This window comes from Mus caroli, chromosome X (genome assembly GCF_900094665.2).
Source record: "Mus caroli chromosome X, CAROLI_EIJ_v1.1, whole genome shotgun sequence".
Taxonomy (NCBI): domain Eukaryota; kingdom Metazoa; phylum Chordata; class Mammalia; order Rodentia; family Muridae; genus Mus; species Mus caroli.
In genome coordinates, this window is record NC_034589.1 from 65,952,490 (window position 1) to 65,980,213 (window position 27,724).

The following is a 27,724-nucleotide window of genomic DNA, read 5'->3' on the forward strand; positions in this document are numbered from 1 at the left end:
TAGACAAGGTTGGCCTGTAAATCACAGCTACCTTTCTGTCTCATCTCCTCTAAAGGCAGTTTCAAAGGATGATTTTTTTAAAGGAAGTACTTGGAACAGAAAGAGCATTGCTGAAATGAGTATACATCATTGAAGCATATTTCATTTAGCTGCATATGCTCTGAGGCTTACTACTTCCTAGATGTACCTCCTGGGATATTCATTCTGGATGTGGCCACCAGTCCACAAAGACTGTTACAGTACCAAGTACTACTGCAGTGGACAAATATGGGGAATATGTTTGAATGCCTCATAGATTTGGTAGAAGGAATCTCCATTTGTTTACTTCCCTTTAAAATGAAGGCTTCTTTCTGGATGTCAGATTTTTTTTTTTAATATGGGTGGAATCTCCTTCTAATACTATATTACGTGTCCAAGTAGAAAGTATTATGTCCTTATTTTCATTTGATCATCTATTGAAAAATGGTTAGTGGTTCAGAGGGCTATGTTGCCTCAGGTTGACCTCTGCTATCTTTTGTGGACAAGTTGTTCTTGTTAGCGCTTGTCAGTTGTCTTATGAAGTTCCTAGTATTACTTGACAATTACAGTTGGTGGAAATTGAATGACTTATGATGTGTTTAGAACAGTCGCAGATAGTGTGGCAGTTGGAAACGTGGAGACTGAGCAGTGCCCATAAGCAGGTGGATAGCTTTTGCTTCAGTCATACTATCTATCACCTTTGTTACTGTATTTATTCTCATATGATCACCATTTTCCCATATACCTTCTCTGCTGCCATCCAACTTGTGTTTGCCCACTGTCTCCCAATTAACTTCTCAAAGACCTATCTCGAGGTTGTTGCTTTGTTATTATTTAAAGATATTTTATGTATATGGATGTTTTGCCTATACGCATGTTTGAGTGTGACTAATGTGCCTGGTGCCCACAGAGGCCAGAAGAGGGCATCAGATACCCTGAAACTGGAGTTACAGATGGTTGAGAACCACCATGTGGGTACCCAAAATCAAACTCACGTCCTGAGTAGATAGTAATAAGTAACACGCACGCACGCACCAGATAGCCATCTCTCTGGCCTCTCAAGTTATTTTTCAGTTTCCCATTATGGTACCTAGTATCTATTTGTTGACTCTTTTTGAACTCTTTGGAAACAAAATTAAGTAATTACATATGCTGAGTAATCTCTCAGAAATAATCACTTTGATGTTACTTCTTTATCTTAAGTATCCATATCAATATTTTAGTGTAAGTTAATTTAATAACTTCATGGAATGTTTATAGTTGGGAGAGCTGAACTCTTCTGAAGGTAACCAAGTACTGACATGATCATTCTGTAAATTGCTAAATTCCATGGGTGATGCCCTGCCTGTGTAGTATGTTCTTTCCAAAGAAGTCTTAACATCTACTACTTCAGATTGTGACCTTAGATGTAAATAGTCTCATTAGTGATGTAATTAAAGATGAAAATAAATTAGAAAGGAAGCCCCTGCATGTAGGAAGAAGGGTGCCATTACAGGAGAACACTGTAACAAAGCAGAGATATGTGGGTAGAAGTCCATAATTGATATGATGCCTCCACAAGCCAATGACTACCAAGGCCTCTAGTTACCACTGGTTACTAGCTAGATGCTTCAAGTGCTTATGTCTTAGCTGACACCTTCAGAACTGGCAGAGAATCCCTAGCTGTTATCTATCTACTTTATAGTATTGGTTAGAGCAACTAGAAGAGTAATAAATTGTCTAAATGCTTGGCCTAGTGTTAACAAGCCTGAGATCATGCTTAATTTAAAGTTATGGATTTGCCCATTTTATCATATATTGTTACGTGAATCCCAAGATTATGTTGTTTACTAAAACAAATGAGCAAACAAACAAAACACATGTTTCTAGTTGTAGTGTGGCTCAGCCTTGACCTACACCTTTAATCCCTCTGGCTGGAATACAGACACATCGTATGTATATACTTATAATCTTAAACAATGAATGTAAAGTTAGTTTGTAGAAAGAAGCGCCGTGTTTGAAAGTGATGTCTAAGTGTGTAGCAGACAAAGTGATGAATCACAGAGAGATTTGACAGAATAGGATATGCCTAACTCTCATGAGAAGAGAGAGGAAAGAGAGATACTTAAGGAAGCACAGCATAGGAAGTAGGAGGCAGGTTTTTACCGGGACAGTTGTACAGAGACAGGTTGCAGAGAGAGAACAAGCAAGACACAGGTGACGACAGAATGAGCCACAGAATGAAAAGGAGCCAGAAGATTAGAACAGATTGCCAGAGTTAGTATGAGGCCAAGCAGAACAATTCAGGAGAGAGAAGGGGGGAGGGGAGAGGGAGGGGGAGAGGAGAGAGGAGAGAAAAGCCTGATTGGATTAGTCAGCTTAGGAGTTTGAGCCAGAACAGCTGAATGGATCCAGCCAGCTATAACTCAGTAAGAACAAGAAAGGATGAGTTTATTCAACAGTCAGTTTCAGAGGCTGAAACCAGGCTAGGCCTACATAAGATTGTACGGAGGCTATAAGCTATGAGCCTCAGAGACAATTATATCAGGTAAATAGAAATTACTATTACAGTATTAACTATCTTCTCACTATAATTTAGTTTTTAGACAAATTTGCTGCTAGATTAGAGAAAGGTATAGGAAAACCTGGCTCCAAAATGCCATTGCAGTTCTACATGAGTGTGTCAGGTATAGGAGGGAATGTTTAGAACAGCACTATTTGTAGTAGTGCAACATAGAAACCAGTCAAAGGTCTGTGGAGAGAATGCTATTACTATTTGGTAGCAGAAATGAGTAAAGCACAGGGACATGTATCCGTGTTCCTGATGCTCACAGCAACTGTGTGAGAAAAGCAAAGAGCAGAAGATTGTGAGCTCACTCCATTTCCACAAAAGCTCAGAAACACATGTAAACCAACATCGTCTTTGCCAATGTATGCAACATGATGAAGCTATACATAGCAACTAGAAACAGACAAATCCATCCTCATGCCTTTAATGGCTGAAGTCGAACTTCTCCAAAGTCATGGACATTTTGAAGGGTGATGCTCTTTACTGGGTTCTATGTGCCAGTAACAGAAAACATATCCCTTGCCTTTTGGAAGGAAGCTCTAGAAATCTAACAGGAGACCCAAAAGGTCACTGTGGGGTATAGGTCAGTGTGTGATGTGAAATATTAGCAACATGTGCAGTATATAAAAGGTAAGTATGTACATGTCATGTGTGTGTGTGATGTGCACATGTGTGAGATGTGCACATGAATGAGATGTGCACTCGTGTGAGATGTGTGTATGAGAGTGAGATGTGAATTTGAGTGAGATATGTGTGGGAGATGTGCACTGCATGAGATGTGTGCTGTGTGAGAGGAGCCCTAGTACAGCTCTTGCTTCCACCTTTCAGTGAAAGTACCTTGAGGAACTGGTTTCAATTTCAGGTTCCACCCAAAGCCCTTTCGTCTCCTTTGTTTCTAGAAATTGCACATGTGCTTTAAAGTGCCTTGCTGTCCTCCCTGTGCCATTACTGCCCAATCTCTGGGCTTTTCTCTGGAGGTCCCTTAGCCTGAGCCTGAGAAGGTTCACAGAGTATAAGAAAATGTAATTGAATGTAATGTAAATGTTGTAAAGTGGCTTTCTCCATTACCATAGTAGTTATAATTCTTTACTTGTTTTTATTCTTTAGCAACTGCCATTTGACCTTTTTACTTTAAAAATATGTCTTTTACATATGAATTTAACATGTGCTTTTGGAGAATAGTTGTCACTGCAGAAGATAATTCACCAAAAGGTTTTGTTTTATTGTGGAGAGATTAGCTGGGTTCAACAGTCTCAGAATTGGCAGGTGGCTGGTAACTTGATCTTGCTCCTATTTTAAAACTTTGTTTACTGTCAAGTATTTGACTGTTACAAGGTGCATTGGTGATTCTAATGGTTGGCTTCAGTGTCTGCCCTATCACTATGTTGCCTTTGTTCATAAAAAAAAAATGGTTATAGTTGTTGACTTTTTAGTAGTTTATTTGCCAAACCAGTTTTAGCTTATGATATCTAAAATTACTCTGTTCTATGGCTAACAGTTTGTATCACTAAAGCCAATCAACTGTCCTGAAGATGTGGTATTTGTCATGAGAAAACCAAGAAATAGAGTAAATAGATCTATCCAAAGTCTGTCACTGGCTGCTGGGGGAAAAATGATTCAGATTGCCTTTTTAGCTGCCTCTGAATTGGTTTCAACCAAAGACCTTTGGGACATTTAAAGTTGTAAAAGTAGATTCATCTTTGAGCTAAATTCTTATATATGGTAAGAAGAGTGAGTTTCAAAAGGAAAACCTACCTAGCACTTTACACTTTCTGTTCTCTCATCAAACTAGGTAACTTAGTTCTAAGATTTGAAGCAGCTAAGATAAACTGATCTAACTCATATGAGTTACTATATATTTGGATATTTAGCCACTTGCTGAGATTAGATTATCGCATAAGAGCCATCATCTTCATCAGAGCATCTGTGACGACTGAGAATTAGGCTCATTGATTATTGGCATTGCCTCATTGAAGGGTGTGGGCACAGTGATTGTTTCCTTACCAGATCTCAACCATTGTCTTCTGTACCTCCCTGCTAGTTTTACACAATTCTATTGTAATTCCAGATGAATTCCTGATCGGGAGGTACTGGAGCATAGAGGGTGGCAGGTTACTGAAGGGCAGTTTCATCCATGCAGCTGTGGAGAAGTTGTCACCCATGCTAGAGTGACACTTTGTGGTGAAGCAGCTGCTTTGGGATCACTTGAGCTCCAAGTAACCCTCAGCCATACTCTGTAAAGAAGCCGAAGCCACGAGTTGGATTTTTATCAAATTGAACTTTGGTTTGTTGTTGGTGTTCTAGGAAGAGTGAGTAGACATTTGTTTGACTCTCCTCAGGGCAGAGTTTCCCTCCATACCTAATTTGAGGAATGCCTTAAGAATTCATGGAAAGCCTCTAGTTGGAGGTGGAAGCTGGTATACTGCACCAGCTGTGGTCTCCTTTTCATGTCCACTTCCCCTTCAGCCAGGAGAGTATTTCAGGACTATTATTACTGAGTGACAGACTTGGGATTGCAAACTCAAATTCTCGAATGCAGAATCCTCCTTTTCAACCATGTCACACCATGTCGAAGCTGGGCATAGTGGCATCTTTGACAAACTGAAAGATAGAGTTAATAATTTATTTTTGCATTTAAAAAGAACATAGTTATTATTTGTTTTGGCAGAGGAAAGTGTATTTGGAAAAAAGTACATAGTTTACAGCAGGAGGTAGCAGCCTGTTTCTGTAAATGAAAGTGTCTTACGTCACTGTTCTGGTGCTGCATTGCCAAGTTGCACAGAGATTTATGGCTCACATACTATCTGGCCTTTTACAAGAACAGTTTGCCATCCCTGGTCAAAAGAAAATGGATAAAAAATGAAACTTCTACTGCTTCATATCATATTTTATTTTCATGCGGGTTGGGGTAGCCTTCTTCCAAGTAAGCAAATGTATTTTATAAATTGATAGTTAAAAAGGGCTCAAAATGACTGGAATGTTGAACAGTTCTGCTTTGTCCAGCTAGTTGTTTCATTGAGAACGTTATGAGATCTGTTTTTATTTTCTTGTCTCCTAAGTGGCTGATGGTCTGTCTCAGTGCTTGCTATTTCCTGAGAGGCCAGGTTGCAAATGAGGGAGAAAAGATTGAATGAAAAGTTCACTATTACAAATGACAACCTATTATTTTGTTCTAGACTAGAGTTATGGCAGAATGTTGATGTTTCAGAAAGGGGGACTAACTAGAGGAAGGAAGGAAACCAGCAGAGAAATGGAGGAGGGTGGGGTCAGGGAACAGATGAGAACAAAGCATATAATGATACTTGAAGATGCTATGATGAAACCCATTGCTTTGTATACTGATTTAAAGCAATGATACAGACATGGCTCAGTGCTTGTTGTGCAAGTGTGAGTTCAATTTCCCAAAGCCATGTTAAAATGGCAGGTGTGGCAGCATACACTTGTATTAGCACTATAAAGAGGTAGAGGTAGTGGATCCCTAGGAACTGCCTAACCTACTAGGTCAGCTCTAGGCCAGTGAGAGACCCTGTCTCAAAACACACACACACACACACACACACACACACACACACCACCACCACCACCACCACCACCACCACCACTACCACCACCACCACCACCAAAAACAACAATAAAACCAAACAAACAAGGTAGATAGTACCTGAGAAGTAACACTTAAGGTCTCTGCACATACAGGGACACACAATAAGATAGGGAAAATTGTGTTTAGAAAGATATCATCTACAATTTTCATCTTAAGCTAACAAAGGGAAGTTTTGTATAGGTTATAACAAAGGGGGCATTTGGGTCTAATAATATTGTGTACCACTGCCTGAAGTTCTTGACATTTGTTTTCAAAAGAGATTACCAAGTGAAAGCAATTGTCTTCAGAAAGAATTCTAAACTCAGGCAGCCTGTTCATGCCTTCTTGTAGGCTGGCAGGCTTTAGAAGATTGGCTAGGTCTGTACAGCCTCAGTGGGACTAGACTGGTGGTGGGGGGAGCTTTTCTGGATTTATTTAAATACTAAAGCAAAGCAATAAATCCCATTAGGGAAGATCAAAGGAGAAAAGCATCTATACTCTAGATGTTTTTCATAATCTGGAAAGTTTCTTAGTCTGTTTTGTTTTTGTTTTTGTTTTTAAAATAGTTTCTTAGTCTGGAAGAAGGATGTGTCAGTGCCTTAAATCTTCTGGTTTTGGGGAGAGGAGCCTATAGAAGAGGAAAAACGGTCTCAGTTCTTTGGTGCAAATTATTTGAGATTAGTATAAGCTAACACTCCAGTTCTGCTGGCTAGAGTATTGTGCAGGGGGCACCTGATGAGCCAGAAACTTTGTTGTACCTTTTTATTAATTTTAATAAGCTTTCAGGGGTTCCTGGATTAAGAGAAATAGTGTCAAGATCCTTGTCCAAGTCATTATTAACCAGTTAATTCATTGAACACATAACCTATTAAGAACCTGTTATGTGCTAGTCACTGCTGCAGGTGCCATAAAAATGCAGGAGTAAATATAACATAGAAGTTTTAGCCTGCAAGTAGGAGAGCTGTAACTCTTTTGAGGAGGTGCTAAGTGCTAGAATGAGAGACAGAAATGAGAAGAGAAGAAGACCCACCTGGTTTGTCTTGAATTTCAAGAGAGACAGTGTAGGTTATGTTGCACTTAAAACTAAATTTTATTCAATAAAATATCATCTTTATGTTGTTTTATTTGAGGGGGCTAGAGGCCCTGAGACTAGTGAGTAGTGTTCTCTTTAACTTTATTTTGTTTTTACTGAGATGTGAAGCAGTAACATATAGCACTTCGTTTGCTTGAGAGACTCACTCCAGGAACTGATCTTAACCCCTCTCTTGTCCCTGTATGCTCTGTGACAGGAGAGTGCTTGGCTTAAATCATCACAAAAATATCTTGGAGGGGGGAATCAAAATCATGTTTGTGTATAGAATTTTCAGTTTTTGCATTAAAGCCAACACAGCAAAAAAGCAATGATTTTTAAAGAACTCCTTATATACATTTTTTTATTTATGCGTGTTTATATACAACTGCATGAGTTTATGTGTGCCATATGTATGCAGGTGCCCACAGAGACTAGAGGGCAGCTGAAGCCTTGGAATAGGTTGTAAACTATCTCATGTGGATACTGGGACCAGAACTTGGGTCCTTTGCAAGAGCAGTCAGTGCTCTTAACCCCTAAACAATCTCTTCTCCCTGTCCACCCCCACAACTTTCTTTTTTTAAATAAAAGGGATGAAAATTTTATTGCTTGAAGTTTTGGGCAAAATGCTTTGTAAACCTAGTGAGTGGCTGTTCTATAAATACTCCTTGGGTACTTGGTCTGTTTAGGGAAACTTACACAGTTGCACATTGCTTCTTGTTGCAGTCATTGTGGGCAGGTGCAGTTTTAAAATTTACAATTCAGTCACCAGTAGCCAAGCAGTGTCCATGTAATAGCTTGCTTTCTCCGTAGTAATTTTAAGGCAAGGGCTGATTCAGAGAATTGATTGTGATGACCACAGTGAATAATTAGCCTTTCATAATTAAAATACTGATAATTTTTAACAGATATATAGAGAGTGGTTCTTCTCTTGAATTAGCTCATTTTGCTCAACTGTGATAAAGGAATGCCGAGGCCTCAGAAAACACAAATAATCTGCCCAAAGTTAAATAGTTCTTCAGTTGCAGAGTTGGATTTGAATGGCGCCAGCTCCAAAATCTTAGTGTCTCAGTGCTGCAGCTTCTGTAGAGTGGGGATCAGCTACCACATTTGACACACAAGCTCACTGATGATTTTAAAGCCAGGCTTCGAGTGGAACTGACTCTTATCATCACCTATGCCCTTGACTCTCTGAGGATTGTGTTTGATCCCGCTTTTAACAGTAACAGTGTCCAGTGTAATTCCCAAAGAGAGGGCTTTAGACTTAAAGACCATGTTATATGAGGTTACATATATGAAGGGGCCAGAATGGGCAGATCCATAGAGATACAAAGCAATCTCTCTGGCTGCCAAAGGGCTTCAGCATTTAGAGTGATGACTGATGGGCATGAGGCTTTGACTTGAAGTGAAGGAAATGTTCAGAAATTATGATAATTTCACAATTTGAGATCAAGACTTTTACGTGGTTTTTTTTCATTCTTTTGTTTTGCTTTGAGGCTTTTTTTTGGGGGGGGTTGTTTTGTTTTTGTGTTTATTTTTGGTGTATCTCTGGAGAGATTGAACCCAGCAGATCCTTAGGCATTCTAGGCCACACCTTACCATTGCGCTCTCTTGCACACACAGCACCCCATGTGTACTTTCAGTCTGATGTAGCCCAGGCTGGCCTTGAATCTTCCTGCCTCCACCAAGTGCTGAGATTACAGGAATGTACTACCACTTTTGGCTTTGGCTTTATTCTTCATGGTTTTTGAACAAATGCTATATAATCAGGCAGATTGACAGTGAGTGGACTGTATATCCTTGGGTTTTAAATATCTTTATTGATTTAGCAATAGGCAATGTAGTTTTAAAATTGACTTATTAGATATTCGAATACCTTATTACTAAACCCTAGTGTTTTCTGTTACTGGAGGATCTCCCCTGTCTAGTTATACAGTACTGTGTCGGCAGAAGAAGAATTTCAGGGCAGGTGCATGTAATCTGCCCTGTGTAATTCATCTCCCATTCTGCTTTCATGTCTAAGAACGATATTGTGTGCTGTATGAACAGAAGGTTAGAGGAGTCTTCAAAGCACAGTGTAAGATTTGGCCTGAATTTAATTCATTTGGCAGTTACTTACAGATCTTTTAAAAAGTTAAACTTTAATTCCTTTGAAATTAGGCCACCACCTAATTCACTTTTTCTTTCTTCCTCTTTTCTCTTTGATACTAGATAATTCCTATGAATTTGATTTCAGTCAAATCTATTTCTCATTAAACCCCTTAATGTGGAACAAAATAATTCTTAAAGGAAGTCGTATGAGTGTTATAATTCATCCTATCATAGTTCTTCTTGAATGCCTTTATATTATCTTTCAATTAAGTGGGGTAGAAATTTCATGCTTGTCATACATTGGTAGACATTAAAGGTTTTTGTATATTTGTTTGTTTTCTTTAAGATGGCAACCTTGAGCACTATGAATATAATTTCCTAGAATAAGCCTGATATCTTCTGTGGGGTTCCCCTTTTAATATTTAGCTCCTGTTTCACATGGCCCTTAATAGTCATGTCGCCTAGCTGTTATCTTAATGTTTAGATACAACTTTGGAAATGTATGGCACACATCTGACCTCTCCCTATCAAACCTTAAACCAAGAGTAAAATAGATAGCATTGAACGCCTTTCTTCTTTGGACACATACTGCCTGTGTGCTGGCTAGCTCTTTGTATTTTTTTGTTCTGTTGGGCCATAAGAAGTGAAAAGGGCCTACAAACTCAAGTACTGTTTGTTCTATTGAAATATGTAACACTTTGATGTCATATGTTTGGAATAGCAATGTAAGGTCAGTTAACAGAGAATTTTGTCTTCCTTGGTAGGTTCCAGGATGGCTTCTGCTTCAGCATCTAAGTATAATTCACACTCCTTGGAGAATGAATCCATTAAGAAAGTAAGTTGAGTTTTTACATGTCTCTGAATCTCTCTACATTTCTTTCTTCATATTTGTATTAGACAGTCATTTGGGTCCATACTGAATCATGAATTTCATTGAGACATGGTTTTATTTACCACCCCACCTTGTTCTGGGAAAGATTTAAAATAGAGTATGTGTGAAGTGATTTTGGCTTTTGTAAATGCTCTCCCAAAGCTTTATTCACCAATTGTTGTCAGACCTGACATTCAGGTATGACGCTGCTCTCTGAAGGAGCTATTGGAAGGCCAAGATGAGTACAAGGCTAGTACACCTTCTTAAATATGGCATTATTTTCTAGCCATGATGATTAGACTTACAAAACCTAAACATACAAATTGAGTATAAAATGCTTCAAAGTTGCCAGGGTAAATTGTTTCATTAGAATGACATTTGGGGGGGGGCGTGGATATAAATTGAAAGGAAGGAGTGAATTTAAACTAAGTTTTATTCATGGCCCTTTGAGATTCTAAAGATGGTCCATCAGAAAGGCTAATTTATTCTCCCACCCCACAGTGTACAAAAATACTCAGTCAGAAATGTGGCTAACTTTTAATTTTCATTTCTTGATTACTGACAAGTCTGACCTTTTATTTCTTTTGAAAGAAACATTATTGCCCGTCCCTGTTAATTTTGTGAAGTAACCATGAATGTCTTTTCCCTGTTTGCCTTGGGAGGGACGTGGGGAGATTCTTTTCTTAATAGCTTATACATATTATACATATTATACATAATGTAATACATGACTCTTTATAATGTACAAATCACTTCATTTTATTTCAGCTTTTTAATTTTATAGCATTTTACTTTGATTTTTAAATAATTGAGATTTAATTGGGGGGTGGCTTAGTTGGTTTGTTTTGAGACTGGGTCAGGTTGTGTGGTCGAGGCTGCCCTCAATTTCCGATCATTCTGCCACAGCTTGCCAAAAGCTGGCATTGAAAGTGTATGCCACCATAACTGGCTTTCCGTAGTGTAATGCTTAGTGCTTTGCCTGCATGTCAGAGCTGCTGCTGTGGTGAGGTGAGGTACGTCCCTGAGAAGTCCTCCCAAGTAGGAGGCCTACAGAAAAGTCTTTGGGGAACTTGTCTCTGACAGACTACTTGGTCACTTATGTAGAACAAGGTAGAATAAAAATGAAAAGTAAGACAAGATCTTAATAAAAGATAATAGGTCAGAAATGTAGTCTCACTGTGGTATGATTCTGCAACAATTGCATAGGAAAAAAGCTATTACCATACAGCATACTGATTTCATTAAAGTTTGACCATTATACTGAGATAAATTACCTTTAAAATACTTTTTACAAAGTACAAAACTTTAGTAATGTTATTTAAATGCAGACTAGGACTTAGCATGACTAATAAATGTTACAGCTAGCACAGTCTTTTATTGTTACTTTTCTAATTTGCTATTGCTAGGGATTGAACAAATGGCTTCACATGAGCTAGGAACATACCTATATTTTCATTCCAGATTCTATTTTCCAAGTTTGAATTTTAGTTCTAATTGTCTTCAATGCTAAATTTCTATTTTTTCTTTAAAAGTGTATTTCTGTTTGCTACCATGTGTGCAAAGATGGCACCACCACCTCCGCCCCCTGCCCCTTTCTTTTGCAGGGGTCTCAAGATGGAGTCAGTGAGGATGTGAGTGAGACTGTTCCTCGACTCCCAGGGGAATTACCAATTACTGGTAAGGAGCTTTTGAGTCTAGGGGTACAGAACTGGAGGAGTAGTACAGGAAGATCAGGTGGCTTGTGTTCCATTTGCTCTGGAGAAGTCAGAGAAGACAAATAATCTAGCTTTGTTTAGGAACCTCAACGCAGAGAGAACACTGCACGCTTTTCCTGATCAAAGAGTTCTTTCAAGAGCTTGGTGCTCACAAGGCTAGCAATATTCTTGTCTCTGTACCAAAGAGAATGATTTAGGGAGAACAACATAGGTTATCACTTGAAAGTCTCGAACTAGAGGTATCCACTCTTCATAATTTAAAGTTATAAGAACAGAAGTAGATTAAGGCTTTCAGTCTGTGATATAGGTTTCAAAATGTAACAGCTTAAAGACTCTTCTCTGTGACATAATAGGAGATCCTTTGCCAGAAAACTGAAATTAAGATGGTAGTAACGTTTTGATACAGTGTTTTTGGTTTGGTTGTTTTGGTTTTTTGCTTTTTTTTTTTTTTTTTTCATGATGAACCTAGGCTAAGAGGACAGTATCTACTTTGGAAGGGCCAAATCATGTAGAAGCATGGTGCTGACATTCAATATTTGTGTTAGGGTTGGTCCCTTCTGTCACATGACAGTATATTTGGGACCAATAATCAGCATTGTTTCAGAGAATTTTTTATTCCTTGAGTACCAGTCAAATTTTAGTTTTAAATGGTTAAATTATTATGCTAATTATGGGACTTTTAAAAAAAGTACCTTTGTGAATTATGTGTACACCACAAGAACCATGAGAACATATTTGGTGTCCAAAGACTCACACTCACAATTGTAGTCTTGAAACTAAAATTAGTAGTATATGTTCTTCCCAGTTTCTGGATAAGAACAAAGAAATTTTACTATTGGTAGTCTTCATATAGGACATTTGGGTAGTAAGTATAAGCAGACAGACCTTAACCAATATAGTAACTAATTGAACTGGCATAAAGTGACCTTAGTATAGAGTTTTCATTTAGTACCTGAAGGATTTCATAGTCATTAACATATTCAAGGATATCTTTGAAGGAAAAGAGAAAGATATTTTTATTATAATTAAATCTTTCGATTTAGTTTCTCCTTACATCAAATTTAAAAATGTGTACTTTTCCTTGACTGTACATTATTACTTAAATATTTTCTGCAGAGAGATTTCTAATCTGGCATTATAGCAGGGTGTACATTCCCATAATTCCAGCATTTGGGAGGTTGAGTCAGGAGGATCATGAATTTAAGTTTAGACAGTGATGCAGAGAGGAGACCCTTTGTCAAAAAAAGCAACAAGGACCTGTGATACATGTGAGGTTGGCAGTTGTCAACCTACCACCCAGCCTACTGGTTAGTCACGAGGCTACCCTGTGTGAACGTTATCCTCCCTTGAAATAAGGCAAGTAGTTTCTTTTGCTATCATAAGATGCTAACAATAGCAAGACCCTCGCTCACTTCTGTGCTCTGGCTCTGGTCTACATGTCTTTGGTGGTGATTACACTAAGTGCAAACTCAGACGTTCCATGAGTGCGTAATCCAGCCGGGCACAGAGCTGTGGAAACTTTGCCAGTGTTGTTTTCAACTTTTTAGTAACTTTTATTGTAGTTAAACATAGCCAAGTAGTTTATATTAAGTTCATACCATTTGTTGTGTATCTTGGTATCTATTTCCATTATTTTAGGGTCCTTTTTTTATCTCACTAGAAAAAGAAGTTATTTACATATGTCCTTTCAATGGCCCCATTAAGGGAAGAGTTTACATCACAAATTATCGTCTTTATTTAAGAAGTTTGGAAACGGTAAGTAGATTATAAGATCATAAAGATGACCCTAACCATTAAAAATGATACTGTTTCTTTTCTATCCTACAACATTGACTGTGGGTTGCATTAACGTGGGGGATATATTTGGTTCTCAATTCTTAATTTTTTGCTTCTGCAAAACTGATATAACACTAACATCTGTTTTTGTAGGCAATAGAATGAAATATTTAAATAGGCTGTATCCCTCAGAATAAAGGAGAGGTGGTTTGAGTACATTGGTATACCACAGGGGTTTTTAACCAGCAGCACAGATAAGAATGAACAGCTTAGAGATTTTTACCAAGCAGTACAGATGCTTCAGAGTCACTGTATCAGAATGTCTGGGCCCATGGTCCAAACACGCACATATTTTCTAAAACATTACAGAGTAGGATGTTGATGTGAATCCTTGGTTAAAGTCTACCACTCTAGAAGTATCTAGGTGTCTTTTTACCAACTGCTAAGTAGCAGGGTAAAACTGGGATGAGTGGCATGGCTTACTGTTACTTACTTTTTTCAACCTATGGCCAAAAAAGGTTTGTCACCACATTTCAAAGGATGTCCCATTGATGAAGTGATGCCATAGAGCAGAGAAACTCCAGAAACACAAGAGAAAATATATAACTACTGTGCCTTTCCCAGAAGAACTTGTGGTAGATCATGGCTCACTCCTGAATGTAGGGGCAGTTGTGATTCCAAATACTGCTGGGAAATGAGTTTAGGGTGGATGGAAGAGTAAGCTGTTGCTGCCTTGTGTATTAGGCAACTAGGAAACTGATGGGGGGAATCTAGCTTTTGTTTTCTTGCTTTTAGCCATCCATTTTTTAGCACAGTTCTGATGTGGATTTGTTCATATCTTTTGCTCTTTTATTATGTTCATTATTATGTCTAAATTCCAAAAATGCTACTTAATATTCCTGTTGCCCTGGCTTCTTGTAAATCCTGTAGGGTGCAGGCAGGTGCAGGCTACAATGGCATCATGACCTATGTGAGTCAGTTCAAGCTTAAAGAGTGAACCTAAGGAAATGTTTCAGTTTTCTAGAATGGAAAGGAAGATTCTGGAAGTTTATAGCAAGCTGGGTGCCAGTCTTTGGCAATCATTTTAGTGTTTGATGGTTTAAGTATTATGAAAATAAACCATTGTGTGTAGAATCAAGGAATGACACAGCCCTTGGAAAAGGCAAGCTAAATGGTGGCAATATATTCAGATGGGTTACAGACTGTCTAATAAAAGCTTAATGACGAGAAAGGGGGATCACTGGTAACTTACTATGTAGAGTGCTTCCTTGTAATATAATGTAATGTAATATAAAATGCAATGTAATGTGAAATAATGTAATGTGTGGCTGAGATGTGAGAAGCAACAGATAAACCAATGTCTAGATGGAAGAGTCAGGGTTTGAAATTATTGTAAATGCCTAGACTATTGGACACAACTGATGACATAACATTAAAGTATACAGATAGCGCCTACTTTGTAAAAGATCAGTTGTATGATTAAAGGACGAAGGTCTGTCTTAACAGGAATCTAGGCTTTTGAAATCAGCAACTGGGGATTACTTGTTTAAAAATAAGATAACTCTATCATGAATTAACAAAGGTATAATATAATGAAGGCCTAGATAAAATGAGACAGTAGTCCTGTCTGTAGTCATGCTATAAAATCGTGATGCTACCATTTAAAAGAGACATTGAGCTAGGCAGTGGTGGCATTCAGGTTCCTGCCTTGCGTTTCAAGTAAAAAAAAAAAAATAAAAAAAATAAAAGAAGTAGCAATAGAAGGTAAACTCACACAGGAACCATATAGAGCTGTCTTTGAATATTGAAGTGCCTCGCTGTGGACCAACTCTGGACTTGGTTTGTCCAGTTTCCAGGGGTCTTATAGGGTCTTATGGTTATAGATTGAGATGCTTGGTGCTGATATATAAGAATTATCAAAAGTTAAAATTAAAGCTATGTCACAGGCCCTTTCTCCTGACTCCTGGCTTGTTGTTTAGCCATGCATATCTGGTTTCATTTTATACTGTCCTTGATAATGAATTGGGGAAATTATTCAAATTGTGGTAACATGATGAGGCTGTCTATATGGTGTGGTTTTGACTAAATAAAACAAGAAAATTATTTCTAAAGAAGAGTCCATAAGGAATATATATGAAGAATTTGAATTCTTGGGATATTCAGAGTAAAATTATACATGCTTAATATTCTTCTCACTTGTTGGTATTTCTTAAAAATGAGTATGTATTGCTTTTATATCAAAAACACTTAGCAATCTTTATTTGTTTTTTTCTACATTTTGAAGGTAGAATTCATATGATTTCTTTTACATCCCTTCCTCCCTTTCTTCCTCTAGCCCCTCCCAGTTACTCTTCCTCAAATTCCTCTCAACTTTTTTCTTTTATTATATTTGTTGCACAGGCATATATGTATGGCCATTGATATTGCTATTGGTGCAGGATAGTTTATGCACTATTTCTACAGAAACTGTTTCACAGCAGACTTTCAGGTATTCTGGCTCTTAATATCTTTCCACCCCTTCTTCCATGATGGTCCCTAAGCTATAGGTTCAGGAGCTATGATGTGTATGTATTCTTTGGGACTGGGTTCCTCGTGATCTATTGAGCTCTGCATCCTATCCAGCTGTTGCTTTGTGCAATGGTCTCAATTTTCTGTAACAAGAGGCCTTCTTTGATGAGGGGTAGTAACTATACTTATCTATAATAAGGATAAATCCAGAATGTGGTAAGGGGTTATGCTGGTCTAGCAAAGTGGCGACAATAGATTCTTTTCTAAGATCCATGGCCTCATTACCTCCTAGAAGCCAATTGGGTTTGCCATATTAGGCATGATTTCCTTTGTTTCCACATGGTACCTTATACAATAGGGTTTGGCATTTAATGCATAAATGAAATGCCCATTGGCTAGTGACTGCTACTTTCTTTCTTCTTCTATGATATTATATAAAAACCTTTTAAGCAATTGGCCATACAACTTTTAGTGAAAGTCCAAAAGGAAGCAGTCATGTTAACAGAAAACAGAAGAAATGCTACCAACGTAGTTATATTCAGGAGCTAAAAAACCCAGTCATTGTAGTGTTAGTGCCCTTAAATAGTCTAAACTAAACCAGCAATCATAGGTTCTGTTGCAAAATGGGAAAACTTTTTTGTATGTTTGAAAATGAATTGTCCTTTTATCATGCTTTTCAGTTAATACTTTTCACTGCTCTGAAACCTTTCACACCTGGCTTTGCTACACTTTTAATGTCCCTTTTCCATGGTTAGTTTTTCTCTTGAGTGCTGGTAACTATATTGCTTATATTTCTCTGGTTCATCTTGTTTATTGTTTATTGTTCAGTGATGTTCGTTCTGCTTCCAGAGTAGATCCTAGTGCATTGAAGATGCTTAATCAGTAGTGTTGAGTGAGTGAATTCTGTCTTACTTGCATATTGCTATGTCTATGACTTTAACAAACTTGGAATCCTTTTGATCCTCACTAGTGCAATAGGCAGAGGCAGCACACTGAGTAGGTAAACTCATGTGTTGTTCATGTTCCCTATAAGTTAAAGGCCTTGATACATGTCTTAGTGGTTTGATAACAGTATGTAGCCTACTAAATTGTGGCATCCTGAATACCATTGCCTCTGGAGTTCAGAAGTCCCATAGCCATCATCTGACCTTGAATGTACCAAGGAACTTGTCTTTGGTTAATATTGTGACCACAGCAGGAGCAACTCCATTTAAGCCTATAGACTTTCACAAAGAAGACTGATCCCAGATTGTAACCAGGAGCAAACTGGATTCAGATGCTATTGTGAATGAGAGAGGCAACTTGACCTATTCTTTGTTCAGGTTTTAGACCCAGAACCATTCTCTGTACACTATGGTGAATCTAAAATCATGTGGGTGAATTATTAATAATACAACATTCCTCACAGGATCCATAAATGGAGAAACTGGGAGAAATGTGACACAGTCCATGGCAGCACATGTAATGTTGTTACAGGGCAGAGGGCGATGAGTCATATTTGTTTATAAACTTGAACAGGAAGAATGGAAAGAGAAAAGTTTACTTGGCAAAGGGCTTCCAAATCCACATATTATACTTTCCTAAACCACTATATAGACATCTGTGCTGGGGACAATTGAATGATCTGTGAGAATTGGGCCACCAGCAACAGAGAGAGTAGAGGGGCTAGGAGGATATGTGGTTGGAATAAGAGGTAACCTCAGGATCAGAAGTAATAGTTCAGCAGTATATGTGTTATGTGAAGGGCCACACATCAGATGTGCATTTCTGAAAGAGAATACCAGCTGCAGCATGGACAGTGGGATAAGGGAGCATGAGACTGGAAGTAGGAAGACCCATTAGAAGGTTACTTTTGTTCTGCAGTAAGCAACAAAAGCCTAGTGACAATCATGGTGGACATGGGATGGAAGACACAGGCTGTGGGCAACTTCAGAGGATTTGGGTAGGCCATTATGAGAAGGGAGTTGGATAATCATCCACTCAAGAATGACTCCCACGATTTTCTGCTTGTGTAATCAAAGCTGCTCTTATTCATTGATATGTATCTCACTGGAGAAGGGAGTATCATATGGGTAAAGCTCCGTGGGAGGGATACAAGTAAGGTTTGTACTTAAAGTGTATAGCTGTAATGTGGAAACATGTCCAGTATAGTCGGACTTATATGTTAATACTGCACTGGAAGTGGTGAAAACCATCCAATCTGCGGGATTCCCCAGGAAGAGAGTGTGCCCTGACATGAATTACATGCTCAGTTGAGAAGCACCATGGGTGATAGGAACCTAATGGAAAAACTCTTAAATTCAGCCACTGCTAGAGATCTAGAAGAGAGCAGAATCTTGGGAGGGAGGGAAGGAGGGATGGATGGATGGACGGATGGATGGATGATTGGAGGGACAGACAGATGGATAGATGCTGGCCAAGGTAGGAAATGGTATCTCCATGAGGGACATAGTGTGAGAATAAGTCAGAAATGGATGCCCTGTGGAGTTCATAGGAGCCTCAGTGAGCGGAGATTGTATGAGCGGGGAGTCCTTTATAAAAGTTGGTGTGCTCATGGGGTCTCTTCACAACAGTAAAACAGAAGTTGATACCAGGGGCTGGGATATTGCTGTGATACACTTCCCCGTGGTTTTGTTTGGAGGAATGTAGACTTCAGGACTGTGAATCAGAAAAGCAGTTGAAAGCTTGAAAGCTTTAAGTGGAGCTTAATGGCCCATTCTAGTAGGAGCAAGGAAGACAGTGGTGCTGAGACAGATTTGAACTGTGGGAGCTCAAGAGGTTTCAGAGGAAAAAATTTTAGTATGTTCTAAAAAATTTCATTAGAAATTGTTCTTTTTAAAATTTTTTATTTTATTTTAATTTATTTTTTACACTCCATATTCCATTCCCTGCCCCCTATGTACCCTCTGTCTGCTCCACATCCTTCCCACCCCACCCCACCTGACTTCTAAACTCCCTGGGGCCTCCAGTCTCTTGAGGGTTAGGTGCATCATCTCTGAATGAACACAGACCCATAAGTCCTCTACCCTATGTGTGTTGGGGGCCTCATATCAGCTGGTGTATGCAGTCTGTTTGGTGGTCCAGTGTTTGCGATATCTCGGAGGTCCAGATTAATTGAGACTGCTGGTGTTCCTACAGGATTGCCCTTCTCCTCAGCTTCTTTCAGCCTTCCTAATTCAACAACAGGGATCAGCTGCTTCTGTCTATTAGTTGGGTGCAAATATCTGCATCTGACTCTTTCTTGTTGCTTGTTGGGTCTTTTGGAGGGCAATCATGATAGATCCCTTTTTGTGAGCTCTCCATAGCCTCAGAAATAGTGTCAGGCCTTGGGACCTCTCCTTGAGCTGAATTCCACTTTGGGCCTGTCGCTAGACCTTCTTTTCCTCAGGCTCCACTCCATTTCCATCCCTGTAATTCTTTCAGACAGGAACAATTATGAGTCAGAGTTTGACTGTGGTATGAGAACCCCATCCCTCACTTAATGTCCTATCTCCCTGCCAGAGATGGGCTCTATAAGTTCCCTCTCCCTACTGTCTGGAGGTTCATCTTTGACTCCTGAGAGTCTCTTACTGCCCAGGTTTCTGGTGCATTCTGGAGGGTTCCCCCACCTCCTATTTCCTGAGGTTGCCTGTTTCCATTCTTTCTGCTGGCCCTCAGGGCTTCAGTCCTTTTCTCTCAGCTAGTAACAGATCAGGTTCTCCTCCCCCTCCCTACCCTGCCCACTTTCCCTCCCAGATCCCTCCCTCCCTCCCCACTTCTGATTGCTTTCTTCTCTCTCCCAAGTGGGACTGAGGCATTATCACTTGGGCACTTCAGCTTTTTGACTAATTTGAGTTCTGTGGACTGTATCTTAGGTATCCTGTACTTTTTTTTTTTTTTTTTTGGCTAATCTCCACTTATTAGTGAGTACATATCATGAATGTCCTTTTGGGTCTGAGTTACCTTACTCAGGATGATATTTTCTATTCCATCCATTTGTCTGCAAAACTCAGGATGTCCTCATTCTTAATAGCTGAGTAGTACTCCATTGTGTAAATGAACCACATTTTCTGTATCCATTCTTCTCTTGTGGGACATCTGGGTTGTTTCCAGCTTCTGCCTATCACAAACAAGGGTGCTATGAACATAGTAAAACACGTGTCCCTGTGGCGTCGTGGGGCATCTGTTGGGTATATTCCCAAGAGTGGTATTGCTGAGTCTTCAGGTAGATCTATTTCCAACTTTCTGAAGAACCTTCAGATTGATTTCCAGAGTGGTTGTGCCAGTTTGCAATCCCACCAGCAATGGAGGAGTGTTCCTCTTTCTCCACATCCTCTCCTACATGTGCTGTCACCTGAGGTTTTGATCTTAGCCATTCTGATTGGTGTAAGGTGGAATCTCAGGGTCGATTTGATGCGCATTTCTCTGATTGCTAAGGACTTTGAGCATTTCTTTAGGTGCTTCTCAGCCATTCAAGATTCTTCAGTTGTGAAGTCTCGGTTTAGTTCTATACCCCATTTTTTTTATTGGGTTGTTTGGTTTTTTGGTGATTAACTTCTTGAGTTCTTTATACATTTTGGATATTAGCCTTCTATCAGATGTGGGGTTAGTGAAGATTTTTTTTCCAATCTGTAGGTTGCTGATTTGTCTTATTGACTATGTCCTTTGTCTTACAGAAGCTTTCCAGTTTCATGGGGTTCCATTTATCAATTGATCTTAGAGCATGAGCCATTGGAGTTCTGTTTAGGTAATTTCCCTCTGTGCCAATGAATTCATGGCTCTTTCCCACTTTCTCTTCTATTAGATTCAGTGTATCTGGTTTTATGTTGAGGAGAGATTTCCTATGCTTGTGGATTAGCAGAATTAACATAGTAAAAATGGCCATCCTACCAAAGGAAATCCCCATTTAACACAATCCCCATCAAAATCCCAATACAATCCTTCAAAGACATGGAAAGAGCAATTGTCAAATTCATCTGGAAAGGCAAAACACCCAGAATAGCGAAAACAATTCTTAACAATAAAAGAATAACTGGGGGAATCACCATCTCTGACCTCAAGCTTTACTACAGAGCAGCAGTGATAAAAACTGCATAGTATTGTACAGAGACAGACATGTTTATCAATGTAATAGAATTGAAGACCCAGAAATAAAACCTTACACTTATGGTCACTTGATCTTTGACAAAGACGCCGAAAATATACAATGGAGTAAAGAAAGCATCTTCAATAAATGATGCTGGTCTAACTGGCTTTCTGTATGTAGAAGAATGAAAATAGACTCATATTTGTCACCTTGTAGAAATTGTTCTTGTGATAATTTGATGAAGAATGTGGTGGCTTTTTGCCCTTGTCTGAACATCTGCCTGAGACTAAGGTGAAGGGATTTAGATTAATTGCATTGGCAAAAGAAATCTCAAAACAGCCTAGTATAGACTCTGTGCTACACTCTTATGAAGAGCTTTTTGATGAAATGTAGCAAGCTTAGAAAGGCAAAATACAAAATGTATGGTTCAAGGGTTAAAGGAGCGCCAGGAAGTAGAATGGAGCTGAATCCTATGTTGTGTTGGGAGGGGGGAGGACTTGCATGAGGGGTTTCTGTGAGGAGAGGAAGGGCTGATATTGGGTTGTAAAGTGAATACATAAATTGAATGAATGAATGAATGAATGAATGAGAAAGGAAGAAAGGAAGGAAGGAAAGAAGGAAGAAAGGATGAAATTTCCCTCTGTAGCTAAGGAAATTCATTGAGACCGGACACATGGCAGGGGTTTCCCTGCAAGGAGGTCCTGAGAGGCCATTGTGTGAAGCTGTAAAGGTGAAGCCTGGATTGCCCCAAGAGGTTAAAGATGCCAGAACCATGGGGTACCTGCCAAAGAAAGCTGCTAACAGGAGGGAACTAGCTGAAGAGAAAGAAGTATGTTGCAGTCAACAAAGCTGAAAGGAATAGAAATCTGAAGAGCATTGACATCACACATGGAGATGCAGAGTTTAGTTTGCCCAGCTGGTTTTTAGTCTTGCTTTGGTCCAGTATTTTCTCACTACGCTCCCTTTTCCCCCATTTGGAATGCTAACGTGTATCCAATGCCATTGTATGTTGGAAGTATGTGCTCTGTTTTCCTTTAATTAATTATTTAATTTATTTATATTCCAAATGTTGCCCCTCTTCCTGGTCTCCTCTCCTAAAGTTCTTCACTCCATTCGCCCCTCCACTTTGCCTCTGATAGGGTCCTCCCCCCATCCCACTTTCCTGGGGTATCAAGTTTCTATATGATCAGGTGCATCCTCTCCCACTAAGACCAGACAAGGCAGTCCTCTGCTACATATTTAGCAGAGGTCACAGACCAGCCCATATATGCTCTTTGGTGATGGCTTAGTCTCTGGGAGCTCCCAGGGGTCCAAGTTAGTTGATACTGTTGTTCTTCCTATGGGATTACCATCCCCTTCAGCTCCTTCAGTCCTTCCCTAACTCTTCCATAGGGGTCCCTGACTTCAGTCCAATTGTTAGATGTAAGTATCTGCATCTGTCTTCAGTCAGCTGCTGGTAGAGCCTCTCAGAGGACAGCCATGCTAGGCTCCTGTCTGTAAGCACATCATAGCATCTGTAATAGTGTCAGGGTTTGGTGTCTGTGCATAGGATGGATCCCAAGTTGGGGCAGTCACTAGCCATCCTTTCCTTCAATCTCTGCTCCATTTTTGTCTCTGTATTTCCTTTAGACAGGAACAATTCTGGGTCAGAAAAATTGAAGGGGACCCTATCCTTCCACTGGGGACCCTGTCTACACTGAAAGTGGTCTCTTTGATGTTCTATCTCCCCACTGTTGAGCATTTTAGCTGAGGTCATCCCCACTGAGTCCTGGAAGTCTCTCACAACCCAGATCTCTGGGACTTTCTAAAGGTTCCCTCACCTCCCACAGCTGCAGGTTTCCATTCATTCTCCTGGCCCTCTGGGCTTCTCTCCTGTCTCCCCCAATTCAATTCTCTTGTATTACCATAGCACCCATGTTTGCCTTTAATCAGGGATTCTCCTGCCTCCCCTCTACACTGGGATGATGGTCATTGTACATCACCATTCCCAACAGGAAATCTGTCTTTCCAGAATTACCCCCAAATCCTTGAATGTTGTTCTGTTCAGTTAGTCTCTTGTTGAGTTTTGGTAACAGGAGACTTTTACTCTGAAAGGAACTTTTGTGCAGGCCCAAGTCAATGTTATTGGTTTGTTTCCTCTTGAGTTTCCTTCTGATACAGAGATGGAGTGCAGAAAAGCCAAATGGGTATGCCATCTGCATGGTCTTCATAGCTGTGAAATGATCTTCAGATAGAGGCTGGGTATCAAGCGCTTCCTTCAAGACCATCACTGGAACTGGAAGCTCTGGCAACAGGAAGCAACAGGGTGGGGATTCAAAGTTTACTTGTATTGTGGCCATTTGAAAGCTAGACCCTGGAGAGAAAACTAAACAATTTCATTATAAACAAAAGCAAAAGGTGATTCTGTAAGTGATTCTTCTTTCCCTTACAAACGACATTGGAAGTTGTGCCCAACGAGCTTGTTACGCTCCACCATTTACTTGTCTGTTTGTTTAATTTTTATTTACTTATTTTTTTTGATATACTGTAGCCCAGACCACTGTGAAACTCACTATGTAGCCCCAGCTGGCAACTAACTTGCAGCAACTCTCCAGCCTCAGCCTCCCAAGTACTAAGATTATACATGTAAGACACTGTGCCTGCCTATGTCTTTTCTTTTTCAAGGAAATTATATAATGCTATTTGTGTATGGTCTAATAATGTAGAATGCTAACTGTAGGTTGAGTATCCCAACACAAGGATGTGAATGTTCTGAGAGCCAATATGATGCTCAAACTCTTCACATGTTGGGGATTTTCATGTTATAGATACTTAACCAATAAATTCCATATTCCAAATCCAAAGTATTACAAATCAAAAAAAAATCATTCAAGTCTAAAATGCATCTGATATAAGCATTTTGATAAAAGATAGTCAACATATTCAGGTGTTCTTTTTTCAGCCTTATGTCATCTACTTATATTGCTGCTACCAAATGAATCCTATTTTTAGGTTGAAAATACTCTTGGATTCAGAATATGGATCATATTGTCAAAATATCTGTAGAGGACTTGCATAGACTGCATGAAGACTTGGGCTTGATTCTCAAAACCACAGCAAACAAAAATTCTTCTTACTACCACCAGTTCTTTGTTCCATGTACCATGTACCATGTCAAAACCATGTCCAAAATAGGATGTATTGCCTAATCCTGGTATTGAAAGTTATATAACAGATTTACCTGATGATCCGCTTCAGCCCCCAAAATAAATCTGACTATTGCTTGGGCAGTTCTTTTAGTCTCAGATTGAATTCTTAGCACATCTCTATCAGTCATTTAAATGGCTACATATTTCATGGTTCATACTCCCTTTTTCTCCACTTTTCTTTGGTTTTGGTAGGGAGGTGTTAAGACCGGACGGATCCCTTAAACCTCAAGCTAAGAATGACCTTGAATTTTGCTTTTATAAGACCAGGTCTCATTTGTAATTGTGACTGACCTGGAACTTTCCATGTAGGCCATGCTGGCCATGAACACACAAAGACCCTGCTGTCTCTGTTCCCCTCTTCACTGCTAGAATTAAAGGCATGAGTCACCACACCTTTTCCAATCTTGAACTTCTGATCCTTCTGCCTCTATCTCCCAAGTGCTGGGATTACAGATGTATGCTTGTCATGTTCCATACACTAGCTGACTTTGTTGTTCTGTTGAAAAGATGTCATTGTCTCTGAGCTTCCATACATTACTCTCTCCTAGCCTTTCCTCCCTTCCTTCACACAGGAGAGTAACTACATGTCCACTTGGCCAAAGGGTATACCACTTCTAGAACTTTTCCCTACTTGTTCCTTCTACCTCCTTTGGAGCCTTAGCACTCATTTTGAGGGTAACAATTTTGGTTTTTGTCTTTTGCTTTTTCGAGACAGGGTTTCTCTGTGTAGTCCTGGCTGTCCTGGAACTCAACTCTGTAGACCAGGCTGGCCTCGAACTCAGAAATCTTCCTACCTCTGCTTCCCAAGTGCTGGGATTAAAGGTGTGTGCCACCACTGCCTGGCTTGGTTTTTATTTTTATATCTCTATACTGTGCACAACTGCTCAAGACTCTTTATTGGAAGTTATTTATTTACTTACTTACATGTGGGTATGTGTTTATGAGTATTTTGCCTGTATGTAGATATAAGCACCATGTGAGAGGCTGGTGCCCATGGAGGGGAGAAGAGGGCATTATATCCCCTGGAACTGAAGTCACAGATGGTGGTAAACCACAATTGTTTATTGGGAGCCATGCCTGGGTCCTCTCGAAGAGCATCCAGTCCTCTTAACCACTTAGCTGGCCCCAACAACTCCTCATCTTACTACCATCTTCTTTCCTCCCCTTCTTGAAATGCTGCTTCTACTTTGTGACAATTCAGTTTATTTTTTTTATTTTATCTCATCTTGTTTTATTAGATATTTTCTTTATTTACATTTCCAATGCTATCCCAAAAGTCCCCCACTCCCCTACCCACCCACTCCCACTTCTTGGCCCTGGCATTCCCCTGTACCGAGGCACATAAAGTTTGCAAGACCAACGGACCTCTCTTCCCAGTGATGGCCGACTAGGCCATCTTCTGCTACATATGCAGCTAGAGACATGAGCTCTGGGGGTACTGATTAGTTCATATTGTTGTTCCACCTATAGGGTTGCAGGGCCCTTTATCAAGCATCTGTTTTAACAAAACATCGAATGCCCTTTTTCCAGGCAACTTCCAGAAAGACACCACATATCTGCTTCAGCAAAACATCCTCTCATAAGACAGTCTCCAGAAAAACATCACATGACACAACTGAGTCTTCCAAAAAGCCAAAAATTTCCACTTCACACACTCATAATTTTTTCTTGTAACAAGAACACTAAGAAATTTTCAAGATTCTACTCATTCCCACTCCGGGCCCCATGTAGTACAGTGGCTCTTGAATGGATTCTTTGCCTCTGACTGGACTTTTGCATGCTTTTATCAGTAGCTTCTTGTGCACACCTGCATAGGTTTGGGTTTGCAGTGTTTAGTGTTGAAAAGCTTCTGAAAAGGTCAGCAGAAGACAGCTTTCTTTGTGCTTATATAGAAGTTGGTTCTGGTTGCTGTGTCACTGCAACTCATGAAGAGAACAGAATTGAATGTAATTGGACCAGAATAGTGGCCATCACAGTGACCTAAAGGAGTTTTTAGCAGAGTTGGAAAGATGTTGAGAGATCAAAATTGTTTTAAGAGATACACATGGAAGAATGAGTTAATGCTAGTTAAAACAAAATAAGAACATGTCAAAGATAAATATTTTTTAGCTGGACAGTATTGGCTACTAAGACAAGAAGCATGGGAAGAGGACAGCATTTAGTGTTTTCTACTGGATGTTCTGAATGTGAAGTATCTCTATATTGGTTAAAACTTATTATATTGTCAAATATAGTGTATCAAAAGTCTACTTTCTGCCCCCTCTTCCTCATCCCTATGTTTAGGATATCTTTTGACAGGGCCACCATGTTCCTTCTGAGATCTAGACCTAATTCAGAATCATCTTGGATTCCTACTCAGGCTGGTGATCTCCTCTGTTTTTCCTCTGTCGCCATCTACTTTCAGATCCCCCTGGCCCTACATGTGAACTCAAGCACTAGCTTACATGATGCAGAGAGCAGGGTGCATCGCTCTCCTTGCTAGTCCATCTGGTGCAGTCCTGCTGCCTGGATCTTCATGACATACCAGTTGATCCTGTGCTCTTCTTCTCAAAAAGCATTCTGTAGTTATCTCTCAGGTGAACTAGTCCTACCAGTGTTCCTTGGGGAATTCTGGGTGCTGGCTTGTAAATCCAGGCTACGTATATGATGTCTGGTCTTTCCTACATGGGTACCAGATGCAATCTGAGGAATTTCTGGACAGCCAATCTCTAATCATAGTTATTTCATCCTAAGGACATCATCACCAAAGAGCTTTGACAGAATCCAAGCAATAAGATACCAGCTTGCCCTTCTCTGACATCTCATTCAATTTTGGGTGGACTCTTCTGATGGCTTATGGCACTGACAAACTGGCACCTTGCTGTTTGTGTACCCATGTCTTACCTCCTAGATATGGCTGAGGCCCAAAATTCAGAAGGGCAATTCCATAACTTTACTTCACAGACCCCAGTGCCTAGAACAGTTCTTTGTTCTCTCTCACAAGAAAGGGTGACTACAGTATCTATGCTAGTTTATCATATTTCTTCTCAACTGGTTGAGAAACTTGGCCTAGCAAACACAGAAGTGGATGCTCACAGTCAGCTATTGGATGGATCACAGGGTTCCCAATGGAGGAGCTAAATAAAGTACCCAAGGAGCTAAAGGGGTCTGCAACCCTATAAGTGGAACAACAATATGAACTAACCAGTACCCCCTGGAGCTCGTGTCTCTAGCTGCATATGTATCAGAAGATGGCCTAGTCGGACATCACTGGAAAGAGAGGCCCATTGGGCTTGCAAACTTTATATGCCCC

General features: G+C 39.7%; 1 protein-coding gene across 5 annotated transcripts in view; it reads left to right on the forward strand.

Annotated features, from left to right (window-relative positions):
* Positions 1-27,724, forward strand: part of Mtm1 (myotubularin 1) — a 111,124-nt gene that overhangs the window by 12,960 nt on the left and 70,440 nt on the right. For all 5 annotated transcript variants that reach the window (XM_021152885.1, XM_021152884.1, XM_021152887.1 and 2 more), the window contains exons 2-4: positions 10,074-10,144; positions 11,785-11,857; positions 13,556-13,650. In XM_021152885.1, coding sequence (XP_021008544.1) covers positions 10,082-10,144; positions 11,785-11,857; positions 13,556-13,650 — 231 coding nt within the window. In that variant the 5' untranslated portion in view covers positions 10,074-10,081. The remainder of the gene's footprint in view (positions 1-10,073; positions 10,145-11,784; positions 11,858-13,555; positions 13,651-27,724) is intronic.